The sequence below is a fragment of the Apteryx rowi genome, unplaced genomic scaffold, assembly GCF_003343035.1.
Source record: "Apteryx rowi isolate R43461 unplaced genomic scaffold, aptRow1 scaffold_152, whole genome shotgun sequence".
Taxonomy (NCBI): Eukaryota; Metazoa; Chordata; class Aves; order Apterygiformes; family Apterygidae; genus Apteryx; species Apteryx rowi.
In genome coordinates, this window is record NW_020447775.1 from 1,092,579 (window position 1) to 1,116,079 (window position 23,501).

Genomic DNA, 23,501 nt, shown 5'->3' on the forward strand with positions numbered 1-23,501 from the left:
CTAATGAACAGGACATTGCGGCGTTTGAGATAGTTGGGAGACCTCAGCACTTAGTTTTGACCCTACCACTGAAACATGCTTGACTTGGGAGAATCCATCTATCTCTACAGTATCTSTAGTTATGTTCCTCTTCCCTTCCCACCTCTTACCCCCTGACTGTTTACAGCTCTGAAGGCAGTGACAGTCTCCCTCTGGGCCTGCAGTGGGTCCTTCAGCTGTTATTTTAACACAGATAAGCAGGACAAATCCTTTTCCTGGAAGAAAGGACAACAGGGGCCTGGCAGACAACCCAGTTGCTGATCCCAGCAGCAAGATCTCCATTCCGGGGTCCCCCAAGCACCATTTACGCTTCCTCGCAGCAACCAGATCACCTTGCCTTCAAAAACTCACTTCCAGGGAAAAGAAAACAATTCATTTAGCTCCTGATTTCTTCTGGTCTTTGCTGTCTTTCATACCTGCTCTGCAGGCTCTCTCTTTGCCTCCCAGCTGTGCACCTCCTGGGCTGAATGAAGGTGTATTTTCAACTCCTCCTTTCTGAGGAAGTGTCAATATCTGCCTTGCTACTGTCTCAAGGTCCTGAGAGAGTTAAGTGCTCCAAGCTGGCTAAGGTTGAAAATTAAAATAAATGAGGTGAGATCCTCCACCAGTGGTGACTGCGTTGACTTTAGTGACTTCACTGAAGCAATGCTACCTTTCCTCAAAGTTATCCTCCAATGTCAATCTCAGTTTTGGCACTCACAGGTTTGCTCTGACTCCTCAACTTGTGTTGGGCTGTGGCTTCTCCCTTCCTTTGGGAAACTAAAAATCTTGTGCCTTTTGCATAATAAACATGCACAGTGACTTAGGACTGTCAGGTGAAGTAAGCTTTGAAATTCCAAGTTTGCCTTTTGTGGTTATGCTTTTTGAGGCCAAATATAGAACTGTTTGCATGAGCCTTATAAAGTCTAAGAATAAATCCAATGAATGCAACTATGTTTCTTTTATAAATGTGTCTCTGCAATGCGTGCATCCCGAACATTAGTGCAGGAGGATCAGAAAGTCTGAAAGGCAAGTGAGAGAAAGACAGCCATGTGGAAAGAAATTGGGAGGCCTTATATACAAGCCTGGTAAAAAGAAGTAATTTTACAGCCTGAGGACCTCATTGCTGCAAAGTTTTAGGGAAACTACTGGCTTCTGAAGACAAAGATTTGAGTGTTGTATGCACAGAAGGAATAGCCAGACTTAAAAAGAAAGTAATTCTCCAAAGGGGAAAGTTTGGAGTAGGAACCCTCCTTTTTTTGTTTGCAAAACACCCAGAAGGATGAGACCTTGCTCTGGGACCCAAGCTGGTTGCCGTTGAAAAGAGTAAAAGAAGGTTGTGGGCTACCTAAGGACACTCCATAACATCTTTCATGCCCAACCATCTCTTATGCTGTCCTAGTCAGATTATCTGAGCTGGGAGTCAGGTTAAATGTTACTCTTCTACTCTGTTCATATTGAGAAGTGTATTTGAGTTTGAAATTTCAAAAGTCCTTCTCTCTTTTTTTTCTTTTTTGGTGACACTGTGATTGTCTAGGCTGGTAGTAACAATACAAGGAAAGAAAGTATGCCTATGCTTGTGTATATGAAATCTAACAGTGCCACTTTAAATCACTGCTTTAGTCGTCTGGCTTCCTACTTTATTTTTGCTAATGTAATTAAGATCAGTCTTGTGCCAAACATCTTATGCTTTGTATTAATTTCTCTGAACAACTTACATATCCCCTGTCTTTTTGTTTAGCAGCTTCTCCTCCTTTAGTCCACTGTTTCCGTTCTGCCTGAAGTGTTTAGCTGCATGATCTTGGCTCAGTCCTACGTGTGATGTACAACACTGGTGTGCGTTGGGAGCTGCCGGGGGCTGACGTTGCCGTGCGGAGCAGATCCCGAGTGGTGCTGCTGTTCGCCTCTCCGGGTCACCAGTGCGCGTGTGGCTACGGAGGAGCAGACTCCTGGGTTGGACAGTACCACCGCAGGGGAAACAATTTAGGAAGCAGATGCTCCCTGGCAAGTGTCCTGTGGCCCTGGGGCACTGTGATCTAGTGCTTTTTAATTAGGAGCAGCATATGCAGCATATTCGAATGTGTGGTGCAGTGGCTTGTAGAGATTTGACTGGGTAGGCGCAGAAGGAGAGAGAAGGTCTGTTCTGTCTGCGCAAAAATCTGCGTGGCAAGTTTCAGTTTGGCTTTACAAGCAGCACTTGCCCACACCTCATTTTGTCTCTAATGTGTGGGACCTTTCCTTGGTGCTACATAGGATTTGTCTGGGGAGTTAGCCATACAGAGCTTGATATATGGTGGATGGACGTTGCCAGGTCTGAAAATAGGACATTTAGGTTAGAAGGGGACCTGGAGGCTCATGCGGCTCCGTTCTGCTCTCCCCCAGCTGTGAGTTTTCCAGCTCATGCTGCAGATTTTTAGGCTCTGCTTTGCATGAGCTCTTTCTTTGTATATTCTCAGCAGAAACCAGGCACTGAAGAATTGGGCAGAGAGAACATGAAATCCTGTCTGAGCTGGTTGTAAGCACCAGCTGTGTTTGACCACCAGGTATCAGCCAGAGTGGGACCAACTGCACCTCCACACCATCCTGTGGGCAGGTGCTGCTGTGTGGTTGACTTAAAGACTTCTCCTCAACATCTTTTTTCTCTAAAAACTTTGAAGATTTTTCTTCTTTCTATTTTCAGCCTGTGTCCAAACTCCCTTGCATTTTTTTTTCCCATTTGCTTCCTGAACACTCTGACTGTTTTCCACAGAGAGCTGTCATTCCCAAAGCTCGGGGCGTTATGGAAATGTGCCCTTGACAGAGCTGTGTTCACAGCGGTGTCTACATGCTGACTTTGCTTCCTATCTGCACCTCTTTCAGACTGGGAAGTGTGGCTAATATGACCAAAAGGAGCACTTGCCAGTGCTTTTGTGCTGGTCCAGTGAGGATCAGAGCCCTGTGTTGCCCTTTCCTTCGTGAATTGTAGGTCAGTGTAGAACAACAAACAAACTGAGTCAAAGACGGGGAGTAGGGTCTCTGGGGTATGATTGCTGTGAGAAATGCAGCAGGGATCCCAGGCCTGGGACTAAAATGGTTCATCCAGACCTGGGCCTATTTTCTGCCTCTACCAGAGACATCCTGAGTGTTTGCGGACCAGTTACTTAGCATTAGGTTTTGGGGGAAAAAAAAGATTCCCTAGATTCTCAGGGAACTCCAGAAGAGGTAGGTACCTAACCTTTGGGCCTCATCGCAGGGACCTCAGCAGCTCTGCTGCTCTCAGAGTGGCTTCGTATATTTGTTAATGAGGTTGTCAGGCTTCAGTTAACTTCCGTATTGAGGTAGAGCCACATCCCATGCAGGTTTGGTGTCTTGCTTTCCTGTGGTTTCTTTTCAGCCTTAATGTGCCTTTGGATGCTGGCTATGAGCCTGCCCAAATCCTGCATGTTGTTGTTGCTGCAGGGTCCTAAGGAAACTCTGGAAGGAAATACCCTCCCCCTCTGCTGATCATGCAGTTTTGCCAGTAGATGCTGGAGGTTGTGACGGAGGTGATGTGACGGAGGCGTTGTGATCCTGTCCCCTGCATAATCAACCACAGCCATTGATGGGAAGCACAGTCATGCGGCAAAAGCTAGAACCTTGGGTGATGAGAAATCCCCAGCTGTACCAAGAGCTTCCTGTGTGACCGTGAGCAAGTCACTTAATGGCTGTGGGTTCCTCATTGCAAAGACGAGTTTTTATTTCTTTGATCTGTTTACGCTGTGAATTCTCTGTGGAGGATGGTTTCCATTTGGGATATATACAGGACCTAAACCTGCATGGAGGCTACTCAGAGATGAAGAGGAATAGGTCTCGTTACGTGGATGCCACTACACTTGCAACACAGGCAGAGCAGTACCAATTGCACAGGATGGAGTCCCTGTGTGGTGTCCTTTCATCTGTCACTTCAGAGCCAAAAGAGGGAGATTCCTCCCTCTTCAGTATGGAGAGCTGCAGTCGGTACATCTGAGCCGTATTTGCAGCAGATCTGTGCTGTGCTGGTGATTCATTTGAATAACCCACCCACAGCAACATCGCTTTGCTTTTTAAAACCAGACTGCTGCACGGGGAGAGAACGCGAGCGTCACAGTAAGARATCCTCTTATGTCTGCTTTACCATGAGCAGCAAAGTGAGGTTTGGGTAATCCAGCACCCAAACTTAGATCTGATCCGAACTTAGATCTCATGCCTTAACCCTTAGACCTTTCTCTTTCTGTCAAACTGCTGCTCAGTAATTGCATGCAGATTGATGGTCTCTGCCTGGCTTCAGACCTGGGCAGGTCTGATTCATTCACCCTCGCTGGCATGGGGGTGGATTCAGAGACATATGAGATCTTCTCCAGACCTCTCTGCCAGCTGTGCTCAGCGCCCACCTTGTTGGTCATCTCTGGCAGTTGCACTCCAAGTTGCAGCTTGCTAGTGTAGCATCAGTGGAGGAAACTTGTGCTAGAGCTGCTAAGTCTGTTCTGACATAACTGGAACACGAGCAGGCTTGGGCATGTCACCCCAACCCTGTTTGAAGAAGCTGTCTGCAAGGAGTGATCCGCATGCCCTGGCACTCCYGAGTTCGGAAGTGTCTGCCTGGGCCACGTGCCTCCGTTCATCCCACGAGGATAAATGCTTGCTCTGACCTAGGTGTGTTTGTGTCACTCCTCACCACACTTTTCCCCTCCTCTGCAACTTGATTGATCGAGTTTTGCACCTTGTCTTCCTGCCTTGGGCCCCACTTTCCCAGGCACCTGTCAGGGAGAACATTATCACTGCAGAGCGAGGAGGCCGGCCCAAACATGTGCTCGGTGAAAAAGGGATTTGTTTAGCAGTGCCGCTCAGCCTGTAAATCAGCGGCGTGCCCCTGACTATCCACTGCGTAATGACTGATGCATATTCATGCCTGCTAGCAGCACAGCCATTCAGCTGGGACAGCATCGTGTCACTGTGTTAATATTGTGTCCCGGGGGAAGGAGAGCAGGAGAGGAGTCTCAGCAGCAGCCTCCCTACCTGCCTCTATCTGCTGCCCCRGCTGCCCGCTTCTCGTTGGCTCCCCAAGATGCACCATCACTTGCTTTTCATATGTATTTCCTTCTCCYGGATATGCCAGCACAAGCCCTGCGGGTTTGCTCTTTGCTGTGGTACCTTCTTCTTTCCCTTCCTCCCAGTTCCGCTAATAACTAAGGGTATGCACCTGCAAGGGCTCTGCAAGGGTTAAGTGGATGCAGGGGAGCGATCATTACATTTGATCACATAAATTAAATGACTTGCTAATAAAGGAGACACTCTGGAAGCAGACCCCCTCCTCTCCCCTCATCCTAAGATGGACTATCCTTTTGCTCCCTCACCCACAACCAGTCCACAGAGAAGAGACTGTTGTGAATGTGCCTGCTCTGTCCTCTGTCTTGAAAAATGACAAAAAAMCAGCTGTGCCACCTTTTCCTAGAAAAGACACAAATTTGGAGGATGTGACAGTGCTCTGTGATGCCATGTGTGAGAGAACAGATGGGGATTCCCTTCCAGTAAAAGACGTAGGGGCCATCCAAGGAAGTGGGGGAGCCAAGTTTGGTACTAACAAGGAGGGGTTGTCACCACGGGGGTACTAGTAGACTTGTGGAGCTCCTTGCCGAAGGATGTTGTGGGTTTAAGGAGCTTACAAGGGTTCAAGGGAGGCCAGACAAGTGCTTGGGAGAGAGATCTGTTGAGGGTTGCTAAATAGACAAACCACGCCAGGTCCAGGAAATCCCCTGAGCTGAAAATAGTTGGACATTCGGCAAGTATTAAGGGGAAGTAGCATATTTGTGTTGTCGGGGAGGGTAGTCTTTGGCTGCATCAAAGCGTGGATGCTTGAGCAGTGCTGTCACGGTCCACTCTGGCACTTCACAGATTGACCGGATCAGAGTCCAACCAGGCCAGCCAGGAGTCTGGGGCCTGTTGCRCCCTACATTTGGGCAGGTGCAGTCCTGGATACTCTGTCCAGTCCTGCTGCTGGCACTGGGGGGACATCTGTGGAGCTGGCTGTCCGTGCGAGACAGTCACCTAGGCTTCCCGCTGCCATCAGTGCAGAGATTTAGGCACTTTCAGAGCGTGATTCCCCTTACCTACTTCAGGCAACTAGTCAGGCGCCTCCCTGACTACACAGGGAGTTTTCATGGAGCTCCAGTACAGCTGCATGTYCTGTGTATATCCTGTGCAACCTGCGTACAAGTCCCCCTTCTCACGGGGGTGGTGGCTGATACGGACACTTGATCATTTGTGTAAAATTGTTTCTCCTCTGCAGAGCCAGGGCCTGTCATTTTCTCACTCCTCTATGTTTCTTCTCCTTCTAGGGGGGACTTGAGCCATCCCCAGACGAGAGGACCCTATTTCTCTGCCGAGCGGGTTAGCCATCCAAAGGGTGAGTGTCACTGGGGGTTGTAAGGAACCCAGGCCAGTGCTATGCTAAGATACTCATTCACTGTCTCTTCTGCCACTGACCAACAGGTTGCACTTCTTTCTGCCCACTCCCTGTCCCTCTGKCTCCTTTTCTGGACCTTTCTGCTTTTTTGAAATTTCCCGGTAGCAAAAAACCTGTTTCTGTGTCCATTTTTTTGCTATAAAAATGTATATGTGTTAAGATTTAAAGCAAGCAGGAAGCTGAACAGCCGGACCTATTTCCATTGCAAATTCTTCTAAATGAAAACAGCTTAGATGCGCTTCCTGAAACTAGCTTTTAAATTTTTCCCTGTCAGCAGTTGTTTCAGAGGAATGGGGAAGAATGGGGAGGGAAAGGAGAATGGAAATCTTGTAGAGGGAATGTGTTTCTTGAATGCAGGATATATTTTTTACTCCAATACACAGTGCTTGTGCTCAGGTCAGGACTGGTGGACTGGTCCTTTCCTTGTGTGACTTGCAAGGTCCTGTTAAGCTAGTGGCTTCCCCCTTTTTGGAGCCGTGGTTCACCTGAGAAAAATGGCAGTGAGCTGCATTTCCTGATGCTCAGCTTCCCTCTCTGCTCCAGTGCTACTTGTTGCACCTGCATTTCCTTACTGCCAACCCTGTTTTCTTGCCCCTGCTGCTGGGACCACATTAATAAGCCCAGCTGGACAAAGCTGACTTTGGCTAGAGCCACATGGTCTTTATTCCTCCTGCCACCAGCTCCAGCCAGACTGATTTCCTTCATGACCTGCCCAATCTATCGTGTACTCACACCTCAACAAAAGCTCCCTGACCAGTTAAAAATCCCTCGATGAGGCGAGGTTTTGAGATTTTTCAGTGCCAGTTGTGGTTGTGTCTTAGAGGTGACAGGACCAGAAAACAGCCCTAACGTAAACCTGAAACCGACTCATACCGCGATGCAGAGCAACTTCTTCCCTGGCAATGTGTTTGGTGGTGTGTAGAGAGACAGCTGCTGGTCTCCAAGGCTTTGGCATTTAGCTTTCGTCTTCCGCTCTGGCTGACATTATCAGCCCAACAGCGTGCGCAGTCTTTTTCCAGACACACTGCGCTTGGGCCTGTTCTTTGCTTTTGGATGAGCTGTATAACATATGTCTCTGTTTGACCATGACTCTTGCCCTCCTGCAGAAACGGCACTCACTGAACGGTAACCTGCCTGCACAGAGAAGTTTGAAACTGGAAGCGCATTTGTGCTTTGAACTATCCCCGTTCTCTCTGCTGTTTGCTGGCTGGGGCTGTCTCGGGGGCACTCAGGCAGGAGGGAGGAAGTCTCTTCCTGAGGCAAAAGCATGTCTCAGCTGCAAAATGCCGTCTGTGACCTCCATAGAGCAGATTAAATATGGCCCTTTGTCCGTCAGTCCTGTTGGTTGCTGCCCCGGCTTGTTTCGGTGTCAGCTAGTCTCTTCCTCTCCACCTCTTGTATTCTGTGCCTTGGAGCATCCGCGTCTCTGCCTGTTGCCGGTGCCCTCCCTGCGCTTGTGACACAGTTGTGATTTCATTAGGATAATTGGAGAGCAGGGCTCCTCTCGGAGCACATTGGGCTTTCCTGCCCGTGATTTGCTCTGCTGCGCCAAACATCTCTGCAAATGGAAGCTCAGCTCTACGGGGGAGCTGCCGGCTGTGACAGCCGAACACAAAGACCCAGCGGGAGACCAACAGCTTTCCTATCCAAAACCTATACATGGAGCTTTTTTCTCCCAGTTGCTGCAGTAGCCTTGTATACCATGGAGCTGAGTGCTTAAGACTCAGGATGGGAAGTTATGTCGCCTGAATTTATTTCCCAGCTTGGCCATCCAGTTGCTCGATGACTTTGGATCAGTCCTTTGACTTCCTTGCCTTGTCCGTCTGTAAAATGAGGAGAATGATGGTGTTTGTCACAAATGTCTTTGCACGTGGCCCGCATCCCCTGATACAGCATTGGCTGCTCCATTTCCTGTAGCTCTGTGGCTAGGGGAATATATCTGAATTTGTCCCTTCTAAGATACTTAGGAAAGGCCGTTGTGGAATAACCAGCTGAGAGACAGTATCTTTTGTAATTCCCACCCCATTATTGGGCGGCATTTGTCCCAAAGCTTGATGTTCTCTATCCCTGTTAATAACTGTATTTCCAGAGATACACTTACATAAGAGCTACATACGTGTTTAGTCTGAGTTTATACTCCATTGTGCCTTATTTCTTGTGGACATATCCTTGGCGGGGGAATCATGCATTGCAATTTGGTACTGAGTCCAGCAAGTCGAAAGATTGCTTAGAGCCCAGGTTCATGATTGCCAACACATTTTAGCAGTTATAGTTATCATCTGTCATGGCGGTCTTGTTGTAACTTTCCTAGGGTACCTGTCCATTCCTTCGTACGTTGAAGGTATATCACACTGCCTTTCACCAATGATTTATTAATGGGATTTTAATGCAAAGTAAGACCAAATGCTGCCTCTTCTCTTGAGTTCTGTTACTGTCCAGGCCTCTCCATCATGCAAAGTATGTTCTTCATTTGTTTTTCCAAAGCTGGCTGAGAGGTCTGGGTAGTAGTTGCTTTTCTAGGGTAATGTTGAGTGCTGCCTGCCCAAGGGGGGAAGTGTCTGCCTCCAAATCACGTGCTTGGCTCTGGGAGGCAGGAAAGTAGATGAAAGCAGAGGAGCCGTGGCGGTTTACAGTCATCTGCATCTCAGCAGTGAGAGCTTTTCCTCCCCCACACCACTTTCGCACGTGCATCGGCAGAGTCAACACTAGACCTAGGTTCTGACTGCCAGATTAGTGCTCTGTTTTCATTATCTGATCATCCCCTGTTGCCCCAACCTGCTTTGTAGATATGTTTTGGCCTTCATTCGTTCACCTTTACCCAGGCTTTCAGTCAAAACTCCAGTCTCCTCTTTCCTTACGCTTGCTGCTCTTGCTTATATAGGGAGCCAAGCAGCACTTAGAGTTAGATCATCTATCAGGGACATAACTGAAAAACGAGCTTTGATTTGTTTAAACCAATGACCCTGCCAGGTGTGCGCATGAGTGGTGTTTTCAGCTAATCACGTTGGGCGCTAGCCCAGAAGGTATCTCCCACGTGCTTGCAATTTTAAGGGTCTGCGTTCAGCAGTGGGATGGGACATGTCCTCTGCTTGACCCACTTCCTGCAGGTTGTGCCGGGCCTTTCCATGGACTGGCAGCAAGTAACCTGCAGAGCAGCATGTTTCCTCTCTGTGTAAGTTAGCTACCATTTCATGGAGGACTGGTTCTTTTGCAGAAACTACGGTGGGATGGGCTGCCTGCTTTCAGAGGGAAGGGTAGAGCAGTGATGGTGGCAAATGGAGATTCCACCATGGTGTGCATGCATTTCACAGCATCGGCCAGAGCCACCCAGTGCCATGTCCGTGGTGCTGGAGACACTGGCTTTGGTGTGGAACAGCCCAGGGACTTGAGGGGATCCTTAAGCCATTTCATGCCACTAAGTCCCCCCCCACCAGYGAGTCAGGTGTAAGTGTAATAGGGGAAATGAAGGAAGTTGTCTGTGCTCGCATTCAGGCCAAGAATGGAAATTTTCATGACAATCTGATTGCAAATGCTGCTTTCTGCACCGGCATTTTTTGCAACAGACTGTAGTGCTATATTGCAGATTGTTAAGGTGCCTGGTGTACTGGTTTATAAGCTCCTGTGATAAGGGACCTGCTAACCTTTCTTTTGGGTGTAATCAGTTTGATGACCTGTATCGGCTAAGGGGTGATTCCTTTGTTGAATATCAGTTCAGACAGAAAGCTCCGGGATAGCTGATTGTAATCTCTGTTTATCATGTTACTGACTTGCGTAGATCGGTTGCTGCTTTCAGTAGTTTAATAAAACCATTAGGCAGAGCTGAGACCACCACTTGTTTTTCTTGCAGAGTAAGCAGACAACAAAGAACTTTATTAAACTTGCAATTTGGGAAGAAAAGGAAGAACACTATAGCCAGGCCAGCTTGCTGCTAATAGTAGATGATTGTGCTGCTTTTTTATATTATTAAAATATCAAACACGGTGCAACATGAACAACTGAAGTACAAAGCAGAAAACAGAAAACTGGCAGCTCTTTTAGCAGGCATGGTGCCTTGTTTTCCTTTGTSCTCCCATCTCTGTGGCCTGTGTGATGAGGGGCTACCTGCGAGTCACACGCATGAGCACAGACTCCTGCCAGCTATCTGTCTCCTAGGAAAACAGTGACAGTTTCAGGTGCTGAGGTGCCTGTGGGATACATTAGCGTGATGGAGAGGGAAGAAGAGCAGCGACTTGACAAGTTCTTTGTGYTTGAGTAGGCTCTGGCAGAGGGGTTGTATTGCCAGAGGCGCCTAAACTAGAAACTGTGCAAGGGCTGGGCCCCGTGCAAGGACCCGTCCGTGCCTGTTCAAAACCCTGTGCACAGCTATGGCTTGCACCTTGGTGCTGGGACATGTTTATGACTGTTGTGGAGAGACAATCACTCTCTTTTAGTCCTTGCCTGCACCTTGAACCTGCCTACAGCTTTCTGCTATTCTTCATCCAGGGTTTCCTGCATCTCCTTGAGTGGGTGCCTGTGTTTTAAGCCTCGTACATGATGTCATTCTTGTCCCTTTTCCTTCTCTGCAGCAGTATTTTTGCTCTTCAACCTTTTGGGACCGACTGCCTGTTCCTTCAGATCTGCAAGAATTTGCAAAGGACGGAAGAAGCCATTCTGTTCTTTTTAGGCTTTTCTTTTTTTCTAAATGTAAGACACTTATTATCTCCAAGTTGTTTCTCCAAAGTGGGACCACCATTTGCAGCTCTTATTTCATCTTTGGCATGCCTTTCTCTTTTCAGCTGTGGGCTGTGTTGTCTGGAGTTTGTGAATATAAAGCCAGTAAGCCAACAGCCAAGCACGTTGTGATAGATTTGCAGCCCACTTGTTTGTTAATTTAAAAAGCAACAAGTAAATTAAAATGAAGCATTGGATAGGCTGTGATTCGTAACAGAGCTTCAGCTTGCCAKCCTCATTTCCCTAATCTCTTTCAGGCTGGGCAGGCCACTGAGAACATCAGCATTTTGATCCTTAARTGAAAACAAAGGTGGCATTTCAAGCCACTGGAGAGGTTCTTTCAGTCCTTGCAAAGGCTGTATTTAAGATGTTGGTGACAGTGTTGTGCACCAGCGAGTGGAGGAGCCTAGACAGCAACAGGGGTGAGCCAGCAAGGATTGCCCTGTCAACGTTTTAAAATCACCAAGTAGAATTCCCGAATTGCGAGTGTGTCATCCCAGACCGCTGATAAGTGGTTAAGGTGAGCGTTGTTTTTATGGAGAACTGTAGACCATTTCAGCCTGCAAGACATCTCTGCTGAAGGGAAATAAAATTAAACACTGAAGCGTTTCTGGTCTACAGGTTCTTCAGCTCATGTGGACAGGGCTTTTGGAAGAAAAGGTGCCCAATCTGAGATGTATTTTAAGAGATTTGCAGAGATGGAACTGATTTCTGATGTATTTAAATGCAGAGCTTCCCACTTGACAAGCAGGGTTTAAATATCATTTTAATATGTTCAGTAATGAAGAGCAGTTGTAAAACTTCCTTTGCAGTTGGCCTCAATATGGCAGTGCTGCACAAAAATCTGCCTCTTGACTTGTGTGCTTGGGTTCGTGTCCATCTTGGGGAGGAACAAGTCAATAGGAGGAACGGGAGGAAGCAGAGAAAGCTCCTTCTGAGATCCTGTTTGAAGGGTGTCAGAGCCTCCTTAATGGTGACTGCATTGGGAATCCACTGCGAATCCCTCTCCTTGGCACCTGAGCTTTCCTTTAAGCAGTGCTGCCAGGATGGGAAGTGCTGAATGGGTCAAGCCTCTGAGTTCCTCACCTCTGTTCACACCAAGCAAGTTTCGGAAGATTTCTCCAGGCTGTCCTAGCTTTGCTGTGAGTTCAGCTGTGGTAATCAGTCAGGCCCCCAAACCTCGTCTCCCCATTTGCAAAGAGGGACCGTGCAGAGTGTCAGGCTCTTCTGTGTAGGACGAGCTTGAAGCAGGGACATAGCTGGACCTCTGAGTAACATCTCTGACCTTTATGCTCAGCTGCCTTAGGTCTGACAGTGCTTTTCTATCTTAGCCCCATGAAGGCTCACCTGCAAGAGCTTGTATCCAGCGTCTCAGCCCTAACTCCCGCAGCCGAAGCCTTTGCGTTGCCCCTCAGAGCCTGGCATGCTCAGGCCCAGAAGGAGTTAAGGGGATGTGCCTTCTGCACTCACCTCAACCTTCATCCCCTCCCTTCGAGGCAAAGGTAGGGTGCAAGCGCCCCCCCTGGGAATGGGGATGGGGTTGGGGCAAGGCGCTTGCTCTCCCTGCTCCCTGTACAAGGCTGGCAGATGTTTCTTGTTTCCTGAAGCCTTGCTGCTCCTGCTGCCTGGGAAATCCACAGAGGCGGGGGAGGATTCATGGGCTACTGGGCTGGGAGCAGCTGCTGCTGCCAGGCGGAAGCACTCGGTTAGGCTTTCCTAGACAGCTTTGAATGGGAGCCAGGAGCCCTCTCTCTGCGGGAGAAAATCCGCGAGGTCAGGAAATATAGCAGCAGCTCCGGCTCCATGCTAGGGCTGCTGGCTTGGCACTCACATCCCAGCCCTTCTCTTCCCAGACAGCTCTCCTGAATGGCTCTCTTCTGTGGCATCTTCCTTGGCTGTTTGTTCGACTGCCCTGCACAGCTTTCCAGGGCTCCGACAGTTAAGAAGGCTGCTAGGTACCACAGCGGTGATGGATTTGGATGGACAGGGAGAACAACGGACAGTTGACCCAGCTCAGGCTCAGACTATGGCTGCTTAGCTTGGGACTGGGAAGCTGTGCTTTCATGTTTTGCTCTGTTATTTTTTGGTCAGCTCTGTCTGGGATCTGCAGTAGCTGCTGAGAACTACAACCTCTTGTTTTTCCTCCTCTGGAAAACCTCACACCAGAAAAGGCTTTCACAACAATCAGCAGGCTGTAAATTTCCATCCGGTGAGTCCCTAGCTGAGCGTGGTAACTTGGGTCTGTGACCATCTCTCCAGCACAAGTCCCTGCTCTTCCCTACCTGCCCTTCTTAGGAAAGCCAGAACTATTATCTTTGGAAGGGTGGTTTCTTGAACCAGGCTATGTGGGGTTGTTCACCGTGGCAGAAGGCTTTGAGGAGCAACTATCCACCTCTTGAAACCTGTGCATGCACTGATGAGTCTGGTATCTGCTCTTCCCATGTTATAGCTCGTAATGTCTGCAGTTTGATACCCAGCCTCATGCAGCACGATCCCTGCAGCCACTTAGGGATTTTGCAGAGATGGGGTGAAGCAGAGGAGTGAAGGAAAATTGCCTTTGTCTGAAAGAAAATCCGCTGGTTGCCTCTGCAGCAGCCACTGAAGCACCGCTAGCTGCAGCCTAGAACAGGCCTTCTGCTGTGGGAGAGGCAAGGCTCAAGTTTGCTTCACGAACAAAGGATGTGATGGTTGTGATGGGGAACTAGGTGTTGTTGGTAGGAGTAATATTACAACCTGGGAGTAATACCAGCTGCCCAGCTACGTAAGAAAGTTTGGCCACAGCCTTTGGCCAGGTTCTCTCTCCTGTGGCGTTCCTCTGGCTGGTAGAAGCATTAGTGTTAACTCTGATAGCTTCTAGGCTGGGTCTGCAATGGTTATAGTCACCCTTCCCTCCTGACACTTCTGGGAAGCTGTTTTCTAAGCCTGTGTTGGGACAAGGCTTTTTGCAAAAGGGGCTGTGTGGCATTGGCTCTGGGCCACGTTGTGTTGTCCCGGTGATGGTGACCTGGGATGGTGCTTCTGCTTCGCTCTGGTGCAAGTCTAGAAAGCAACGGAGAGCAGGATTCAGCCTCTGAAGTGGCAGTGCCGTACGGCAACTCTGTCCTTGCACATGCTCTGATGAGTGGCCGGGTCTGGGCACTCTCTGTGAAGAGCATGTATCATGGATACTCTGGGAAAGGGAGGGAGCTCCTCTGAGTGTTGATTTTAAGCACACATTGTTTCTAGCGACCGTTGTCAGAAGCTCCCGTGCCCAGTGCTGTCCATCATTGCCCACGCTCACATTAAGATATATTTTGCAGTGATGGTGAGAAGCAGTAGGGTGGGCAGGACTCGGCTCCAGGGTTGCAGCAGAGATGGTTTGGTACCATTCTCTGCGTGCTAGAGAGTCTGTGCTGCCGCTGCTGGAGCAAGGAATGAAGTGCAGAGCAGTGAGGAGTTAGCTGGGGCACCAGCGTCTTCCAGGTACGGCGGGAGTGTGCAAATCCTAAAAATGCAGAGTGCTTGTAAGTAAACTGTCAGTGCTTTGGAGTGAGGACCTTTGTGCTTTGTGTGTGTGCACTTCAGCTAGCGCRGTCATGCCCTGACCTCTAACTCATTAGAAATTTTTCCTGCAGATAAATCGTAACCAGACACTTTCAGGAGGCCAGAGCGTCCCAGTCTTTAACTTAAAGGTCTTGGCATTTATGCCTGCAGTTTCAATTGTCTCGTCCACTCGTACAACATATGAGATAAGTGTGAAGAAGGCTGCAACTATTAAAGTGGGGAGCTGCCTTTCAGTATGCTCAGACTTGCTGTTCAGCAAAACCGCCTGGGAATTGCTGCCAGAAAGAGGGATTGGGGAACTCAAGTGCTGCTGCCTCTCAGGTGGGTGAGGAGGAAGGAAATGCTGGTCCGTGTTTTGCTGAGGGAGCCAGAGCTCAAAGCCCTGCGCTGTGGTTGTGCGGGGCAGAGTGAGGTGGGGAAGGGAGATGTGCAGGGCTTGGTCCCTTGGTGTCTCGGTTGTCCCCACTGCAGCGCGGCAGAGCTCAGACGCTCCGTTCAGCGGTGTGTGCAACGAGGGCCTTGTTGGTCAGCTGTCGAAGGGCTTTTGCTGACAGACAGCAATGCACAAAAGGCTGCTTTGCAGAGCCAAAGCAGAAATAATGGAAAGAGCCGGCTATGAAAACTGTCCTGGCTCTCGGGAACAAGAGAGTGCCTGGGTCTGCGTATCTGTGCATGGCTGGTGGCTGGCAGGTCCCCAGCCACCCTGACAGCTTTCCTGATTTCCTTTGGGCTGGAACGGAGACTCTGAGGAGAGGGCCAAGGCACTGCATTCAAACTGGGCTGTAATGCAAGCTGAAACCATTTGCAAGAGACCTAATTCCAAGACCAAGTGTAAACCACATGTTTGGGAAACTGGTCTCAAAACTGGCCAGTATGCAGGTCCCGTTCTCCTCAGTCTGTGGCCGAGTGGAAGGCAGGAGGCACAGCCTCATCACACAGCTATTGCGTCCTGGGCCTTTACCTGAGGGAGGTGTGCGTTGCATGGCCCCCCCGGCACTTGCCTGTCCCCAGCTTGGCTGGCACATGAGCTCTGCTGTGGGTGGCAGCCTCAGCCCCGACCCCCCCATGGCAGCTTGGAGCAGGAGAGGCTGCTCTGACTGTGTGGCCTGGGAGTCCTCAGAAGGCACGGCTTGAGCAGCGCCTCCCACTGCTGTGGACACRAGGGAGAGGGTTGGAGGGCTCTTGAGGAGGTGGCTGTCACGGGAGCACTTTGCCCTCAGATACTGGACAGACTGGGTAGAGGGATACCTGCTCGCTCGCTCTCCCCCACTCTCTGGCAGCCGGAAGCAGTTCTCAGCCCTCAGCTTTGGGACTGTGTCCGAGGAGCCAGTCTGTAGCCCAGTTACCTTTAGCCCTGTGCCAAATTATTCTGCACGGAGGCTCTATCTTGCATAGCCAAGGGCAAGTTAGAAGAGACAGAAGGCAGCCTGCTTTTATGAAGGGTTTGACTCTCTCTTCCCCTCCCCATACTTGAGTCTGGATTTTTGTCTCTGCCTCAGCAAGTCCCATAGTCCTGGGCGGCCGTGCAGCTCCCCTTGAGCATCGTCGCAGCAGCTGCTCCACCATCAGCACCAGGAGCAGCCTGGTTAGATCAAGGTCCTTTGTGGCCCCTGAAGGCCTTTCTTGGCAGCTGCTGTGTGTTTTGCTAGGCGTTGCAGATCTCTCTGCTCTGAATGTAAGGTGGGACCTGGTTGAATGTCCTCCTTAGACCCTCAAGACACCTCTGGCTGTGAAACTGCTTTGCTACAGGAGTGATCCCCTCTAGGGCCAGCCGAATCGGCGGAGTTTGGCAGTCAGCATTCTTCCCTCCGGCCCCGTTTCCCTCCAGTTAATTGTCTCTTCCCATCACAGGTATTAGAAGCGTGGGGTGGCAAGGGGATCTCTCTTGTCCCTGGGAAGTGGAGCTGTTTGTGTATGTGAGAATGTGCATTAATGGAGCAGAGCCATGTACGTACACTCAGTGCAATCGTGTGCTACAGTCACTCTGTTACAGCCTTGCTTTCAACCTGCAGCTTTTCCTTGGCCCCAAGAACAGAGGTGCACAGGGTTTTGCTAGGAAGGAGTGGCATGTCTGGATATAGACCTAGGATATCACATTATTTGCACCTTATTTTCTCCTCCCCTTCTTCCGCCCCATTTAATGAGCTACAGCTTCCCCATCAGCGGACACAGGCACAGCATCTGGCTGGATCCGGTGGTCCTGCTTCACGCTGTTTGGGCTTGCGCTGCTCATTTCCTTGCCTTCCTCCAAGATCCTGGGTGCTTAAGGGGGATAAAATCTTTGTTTGTCTTTCCACTACTGAGATAGCAGCTCAAGAAAGGGCTTCGGCAAGACGTGGTTGTGTCTGACTGCTCCTAGCTTGAGTAGGTAATTGAACTGTCTGAGTGGTTTAAGGTTGCAATCAGATGGGGATTGAAGTCAGAAAGTTTTGGCCTACTTTAGATTAGATCTTTGCTGCGTTAGCAAATACACTAGATGCAGACATGGGCTGGATGTATAATGGCCTTCGCTGGTACGCTTTGTACCAGCTGCCTGAACAAAACCTGCTCTTCTCACGAGAGCGCATCTGTGCTGGAGCTGCTGTTAACATATTGAGAGCAATCACCTGCCTGATAGGAAATTCTGTGCTACCAAAGCTTTGAGATGAAGATGTGGCCTCCTTCTGAGGGTTTCCATGCTGCTCAAAATGCTGTGGCCCCTGCTGGCTTTACCACCAAAATGWCTAGAGCCTTCAACGTCAGATAGCTAGGAATCGTGACTTTGATGTTATTTTCTTGAATTATTCTTAAAATTTGTCTACTTGTTTTTGAGCTGCTAGGATTCCCACTCTTCACAGCCTTTTCAGCAACTGTGAGGGCAAGACAGTTATTTTTCTTTGTTTATCTCTCTTTTTTAATAACAGAGCTACATCTCTTCATAATGTTGTGTAATCTCAGGGCCTGGTTTTAAGGAAAGCATGAAATATTGCTTAGATTTCTCATAAAATGTGACAGAGTTGGCAGAACTGCAGCGAAGACATTACAGCGGTGCAGTGTTACAAGGAGAAAAATAAGCACCCGGGCCACCGCTTCTGCCACAGACAAGGAAGGCTTCCAGGGTTTCATTAGATAGAAAAACAAAGCCATAAACCCTAAGTTGTTTAATGGGTTATTAGATTCAATTTATCTGAAGCTGACTCCATATTTTTATTTTTTCTAAAGCCACACATTTACATGAGCAGGCTGAGGCAGGAGAGCCGGCGTGGATACCGATAACGGATATAACTCAATATATTTGGAAACAGAACAACATGCGTGTCTGCAGCCTCCCTGTTTGTAGCTCCCGCGCTGCGCCGGCACAAGGAGGTGTGCAGTACTGTGATGAACGGGGCCGGGGGATCGATCCAGCCGAAAAATAACCTGCCTGTCTCCCTGCCCCGCCGCGCGCGCACGAGCCRCGCTCTGCAAACGCAGGCCTGACTCCGCGCCCTGCCGTTTCACACGCTCTGCCCGGTGGCCAGCGGCACAAGGGAATTCCAGAGGTGGGGGCAGAGAGCGCCCCAGGCTTACAGTCCCTGGGTGTGTGAGCTGGGGGACTTGTGCCCCGGAGCTACAGCTGCCTTTTTGGCTCACGGGGCTGTTTTTACAGCCGGGTTGAGACGCTGCATTTTTGTTACAATCGGGGAATTGCTGTGTCCTGGCACAGCAGAGGGGGCAGTCCCTACGGGCGAACCCTGCTGTACAAGCCTCCTGGCTCCTCGCAGAGCGCTGAGTTCACTTGCAGAGCTTTAAAAACAAACAAGGAAGCGTGAGTGGCCCTTGCTGTTGGGAAAAGCAGSCTGGTGGTGTGCAAACAGAGCGTCCGGGACAGCAAACAGCCGGAGGGGCCCTGGGCTTGGCTAGCGCTAACGCTCCTTTTCAGCTGGCTTCCCTAAAGCTACGGAGCGGTATCTACCCTGGGGTGACATTTAGCCGTAAGGAGGAGCAGTCCAATGAGAGCGAACGTCTATTTAAATGTCAGGGTTTTGTAATCTTCCGCTTATAAACGCTAAGTTGAAGTTCCTCTTTCTCGGTGGAACTGGGGCAGAAATTTAAGGGAGCGGGGCAGGGAGGAAGGGGAGGAAATTTTCTCCTGTCGAAGGGTACACATTTCGGCAGAGGTGTGGTTGCCTCATCCTGTCCGCGTTAAGCCTTCCCAACGAGCACCTTTCGTGGTAGCRCCCTCCCTGGTGCAGCAGCTCATCCTCCGCCGTGCTGCGCGCCAGCTTCGTCTAGTGGGAATAGACGTGCCACTTCCGCAGGACTGTTTTCCACTCGGGAGTAGGAAGTAACCTGTGGTCCTTCTCTGTCTCAGCCTGCAATTGCCAGTACGGCGAGCGGCATCTTTTAGCCGGAGGACTGGCGGAGGATGTGGGTGTGCCGCCGTCTCAAACCTGCCCTGCAGCAGAAGGCAGGCTGTATTTAACTCAGCCTTGAAGGTGAAAACGCTTAGCTAAGAAAGCTTATTTGAGGGGGGCCTGGACCTCTTCCCAGTTTTGCTGCTACTGCTGTGTGGGTGTTGACATGCAAATCACTTTGGCCAAGGCTTTCAAATCTATCTAATGATTTTGGATCACCAGCTTGAGATAAGGCAAATCAGAGACAGGACCGAGCACTTCCTGAAAACCAGGCCTCTTGAAATTGGTTACTTTTGATTTACCTGGCCTATACCTCGGTTTTCTTATCTGTAAAATACTCCCTTACATCGCGTGGCTTGCTCTGGGAACGGGTGAAGTTTGTCTCTTGAATGTCAGGCTGAAGGATTGCAGAGTATCCTAGGGTAGATGTGGTGCATGGTTTCGTATTCAGTTTGATTGATTTCTTTGATCATTTTAAGTAACCTTCATTACTAGTGGAGGGTATTAGATTAAATAGCTCTGGATACTGCAGTTCTGGGCTGTAGTTTTAGATGAAGTTCCATTTTTTTTAGGTGAGGTTAGCTCATGTTTGAGACCCCAGAGAATTGCATCATAAAAGCAAAATAAAGGCAATGGATCCTAGAGCCATAGTGCAGGATGACAGAAGGAAATAAGTATAAATTTCTATGGCCAGATTTCCATGGTCGTCGGTGTACTGGATGGGGAGAATGAAGAAGTCCTTGACCCTTGGGGCGCACCGTTGATTCCACCATTTCCCTGTTTCCTGGCCATGGTCAGGCAGCTGCTACTGCAGAGCAGCTGGAGACAGAAGCAAACCCCTCTCCTAACATGACGTCTGTATTTCTCCTTGCAGGTGGTGGTGCTCCTGGAAGTCCTGAGCTGGGGTCGGCTGGAAGATGACTGAGTACAAGCTGGTGGTGGTGGGAGCTGGTGGTGTTGGGAAGAGTGCTTTGACGATACAGCTCATTCAGAACCATTTCGTTGATGAATATGACCCCACGATAGAGGTGAGTGGCTCTGGGAAGAGGGCCTGCCTGTCTGCGTGTTTTCCCATTGCTCTTTTCCACTTCACTGTGAATCCAAAGTGTGCTTGGCTTGGGCTCAGTCTGAGCCTGARTGGGGATGTGTCTCTGCTTCGCAAAGCTATCCTGAATTTCTACACTAATTTGTGCCTCCTGAAGAGCGACAGCAGTGTCTGTTGAGCAGAAATAGAGAGGGATGCAGTAAAGGTAGGCAGGGCCCTTGGCAGAGCTGCGCAGGGGCCGAGAGCTGGGGTAGCACAAAAGCCCGTCATTCTGATTAGGTGTCAGCGTAGGGAGGGGTTAAAGGTTTGGGAATGAAGACCAATTTTGTGTCTGTGCTTCCCTTTCTTCTCCTGTAAAATTAAAGTAAATATATTGACTGCCTATGTGAGATGTTTTGAGACTTAATGATGGAATGGGCTATATCAGAGCTCAGTGGTATTATGTATATCCTGCAGTTTAAGTGAGACATGCCAAGCAGCTAAACCTTAATGCTTTCTACAGTGTTACTGCGGGGACAGGTGTGGGTTAACAGATCAAACAGAGGTGAAGACTGCTGAATTTCTTTTAAGAGACCCCAACCTCTCTGCAGAGCAGGAAGCTCATTGACTTTCTTTGGGCTGTCTCATGCATGGTTATAGAATTGTTCTGTGACAGGGAAWAATGACACTTCAATTCTTTTCCAGGATTTGCAGACGCTACGAAATAGCTTAGTGCTTCAGGAAAGACAAAACAGGGGCTGTGCTTCCGAGGAGACTGCTGGTGTACCCTGAGCTCCTGGCTTTCGTCCTCTGCCAGAGCCAGATGAGTCCACCCTTTGGTGAGAGGCAGAGAGCAGGGAGTGAGCTGTAAGGGCCGGTTCTGCTTGTGTTCTATTAAGAGGAGTTAATGATTAATGTATTTGTCTCATAGTCAGCATGGATTGCAGCACTTGTCTGTCTAGCTCAGTACCCCATCTTGAGAAGCAGCCAAAAACCTTTTACTTCTGGAGGTGGTGCAGAATGCAGTTTTCAGTCTTAAGAATTCAGGTTTCCACACTGCAAGTGTAAGCAACACAGCCATTTTTATACCTTTTAAAAATGTATTCCATTCTCCAGCTACTTTCACTGTTCCGCCATTGCTAAGGAGATGCTGGTTTTACCTACTGCATGATTTACACCTTTACTCAGGATAGATCTGTGCAGTGCTCTGCTTTCAGTGCAGCTCCTGGCCATGTTGTGGCCAATTCTGTACTGGGAATAAGTCCACCCTGGAAATCCAAATCACAGCTCTGTCATGCCTCTCAGACAATAACCTCCCTGTCTGCAGTCCTAAAGGATTCTGTACCAGATGTGTATAAAAACAGCTGTGGTTAGTGCAATTATTAGTATTATTGTGCCTAAAAGGTCCCAGCTGGGTTCAGAAATCTATTCTGGTAGGTGTTGTGTGTGTAGTCCCCACCCTGCAGAGCTTATAGCTTAAATAAACAAGAGAGACAAGCCTTGGTAGAAAGGCAGAAATATTCTTCTTATCCTGTAGATGGGAAGCAGAAAAAGAGACAGCACTTAAAAGCACTTGCTATTAAGCGTTCTGGCCAGGGTCACGTAGAAAGTCTGTGGCAGAGCCTGGGATTTAATTTAGGGCTCCTGAGTCTCAGTGCTGCACGTTGCTTACAGATCCAGTTGTCTTCTTCCCCAGCTCCTCTCCCCTCACCTATATGCTTTATCTGTAGCATCATATGCAGAGTAGAAAGTATAAAAAAGTATAACTTGTGGGGAAAATTCAGGAAATTCGGGAGAGACTTGGCTGTGGTGGTGCCTTGCAGAGTCAGACACACGTGAACCGCTGTAGCCAGCCCAAACTCCTGGTGTTGGCACCTGCTCATCGTGCCTGCAGCACACAGGCATGCTCAGGGAACTGAGGACATCAGGGTAGGGGGGAAATACTAACTCTTCTGGCTGGTGTGTCTTTTCACCTACCGGGGTGCCTGGAAAAGCTATGCAAAGCATTAATATCTATTTGTTTTAGTTGCTGGCCAGTCTGAGCACTTGAAAAGTCTTTTCTTTTTGAGTTGAACAAACTTTTTTATTTGTCCAACACTAATATTATTTCTGCATTTGAAGTGCTCTTAGCCCCAAAATATTGTTTCTAAAACAAACTTGCTTAGAAAACATTAACTTTTGCATAAACAAGAAAATCTGCTGTTTTATTTTCCTGTCTGTGACTGTTTGCTGCAAGACATTTTAGTGCACTCAGATTCACATTTTCGAGGGTGCCTCCCTCCTGTTTCCTCCCTGTGCTAGTGCCGACGCCATGGACTTATGATCCTGGCCTCCAGTGGTTGGACCCCTCGGAAGAAGGGTGGGACGCGACCGGTTGGGCCTTCCTGTGCAGTTTTATGTACAGCAAGAATTATACACCCTCTGTCCGGGCTGGGACCGTTGTTTCAGCAGCTCCCTCATTTTCTTAGACATCTGCTCCAGGTTGTTTTCCACAAAAGAGCTGCTGCTCGAGAGCAGCCTCCCCGGGGAGATGTCTGCATTAAGGGGTCAGGGAGCAGCGCTGATGAACGTCGGGAAGAGAGGGAAGCAAAGGCTCTTCTCCCTTGAACCTGGGGCTGGGCAGATGCAGCTCTGACCCACGATGAGTTGGGTTTTGGCCTCCTTTTTGCCAGCTGGTGTTGTTGGATTTGTTTCCAGCTGCCTGCCCCCCCCCCATATGTACCCCGTAGGGAATTTTCTCCATGTAAACACGCAGTGGGGAATGTAAACCTTGCATGGCATCTAGCAGCCTGCCCTCCTCACCCTGCCTGCTCCTGCCGTTCTGTCTGCAGCTCGCGTCGGTGCCCTTGGAAACGCCTGCTCTCCTCCTCACTGACCAACACCCTCCTGAAAGGCTCCCTTTCAATTAGGCTTCATTTTATGGGGATTTAGGATGTGCAGAGAGTTACCTGCCAGTAATCTGGATGTGACCAGCAAAATCCCCATCCTCTTGTGACTAAGCTTCTTTGGATCATGCCCAGGAGCTGACTCTGGCTGTTCAGCTGAGTAACAAACAGCAGAGCAATGCTGAAATGTGCAGGTTAAAAGACAAAAAAAAAAAAAAAGAATACGTGTGCATGGAGTAAAGGCCTTAACTGTGCTACCATTCAGGTTGCTTAAATGAATCAAGTGTGGCTTGTGTTTAAAAGTGAGGCGTGAGCAGGGAGGGCTGCCCCGAGAAAGGAGCTCCGGGGGCAGGAGCAATGCGCTCGGTAGCCTCTCGGGGGGAGCAGGCGAGGGCCAGAGACCCTGACTGAGCGTCTCCGTTCCCAGGCAGCCCTGGCTCCACCCGAGCCAGCAACAGGCCCTCTCATGCCAGGCGAAGGAGCTG

At 49.3% G+C, this 23,501-nt stretch overlaps 1 protein-coding gene across 3 annotated transcripts in view; it reads left to right on the top strand.

Annotated features, from left to right (window-relative positions):
* Positions 1-6,349: 6,349 nt before the first annotated feature.
* The window catches only part of HRAS (HRas proto-oncogene, GTPase), a 29,548-nt gene continuing 12,396 nt past the window's right edge, over positions 6,350-23,501 (top strand). Inside the window, exons 1-2 of one of the 3 annotated variants that reach the window (XM_026059102.1) lie at positions 6,350-6,418; positions 19,982-20,135. In XM_026059102.1, coding sequence (XP_025914887.1) covers positions 20,025-20,135 — 111 coding nt within the window. In that variant the 5' untranslated portion in view covers positions 6,350-6,418; positions 19,982-20,024. Of the gene's footprint in view, positions 6,419-13,285; positions 13,398-19,167; positions 19,189-19,981; positions 20,136-23,501 lie in introns of those variants that run through there. The other 2 variants (XM_026059103.1, XM_026059104.1) reach the window with 2 other exon arrangements.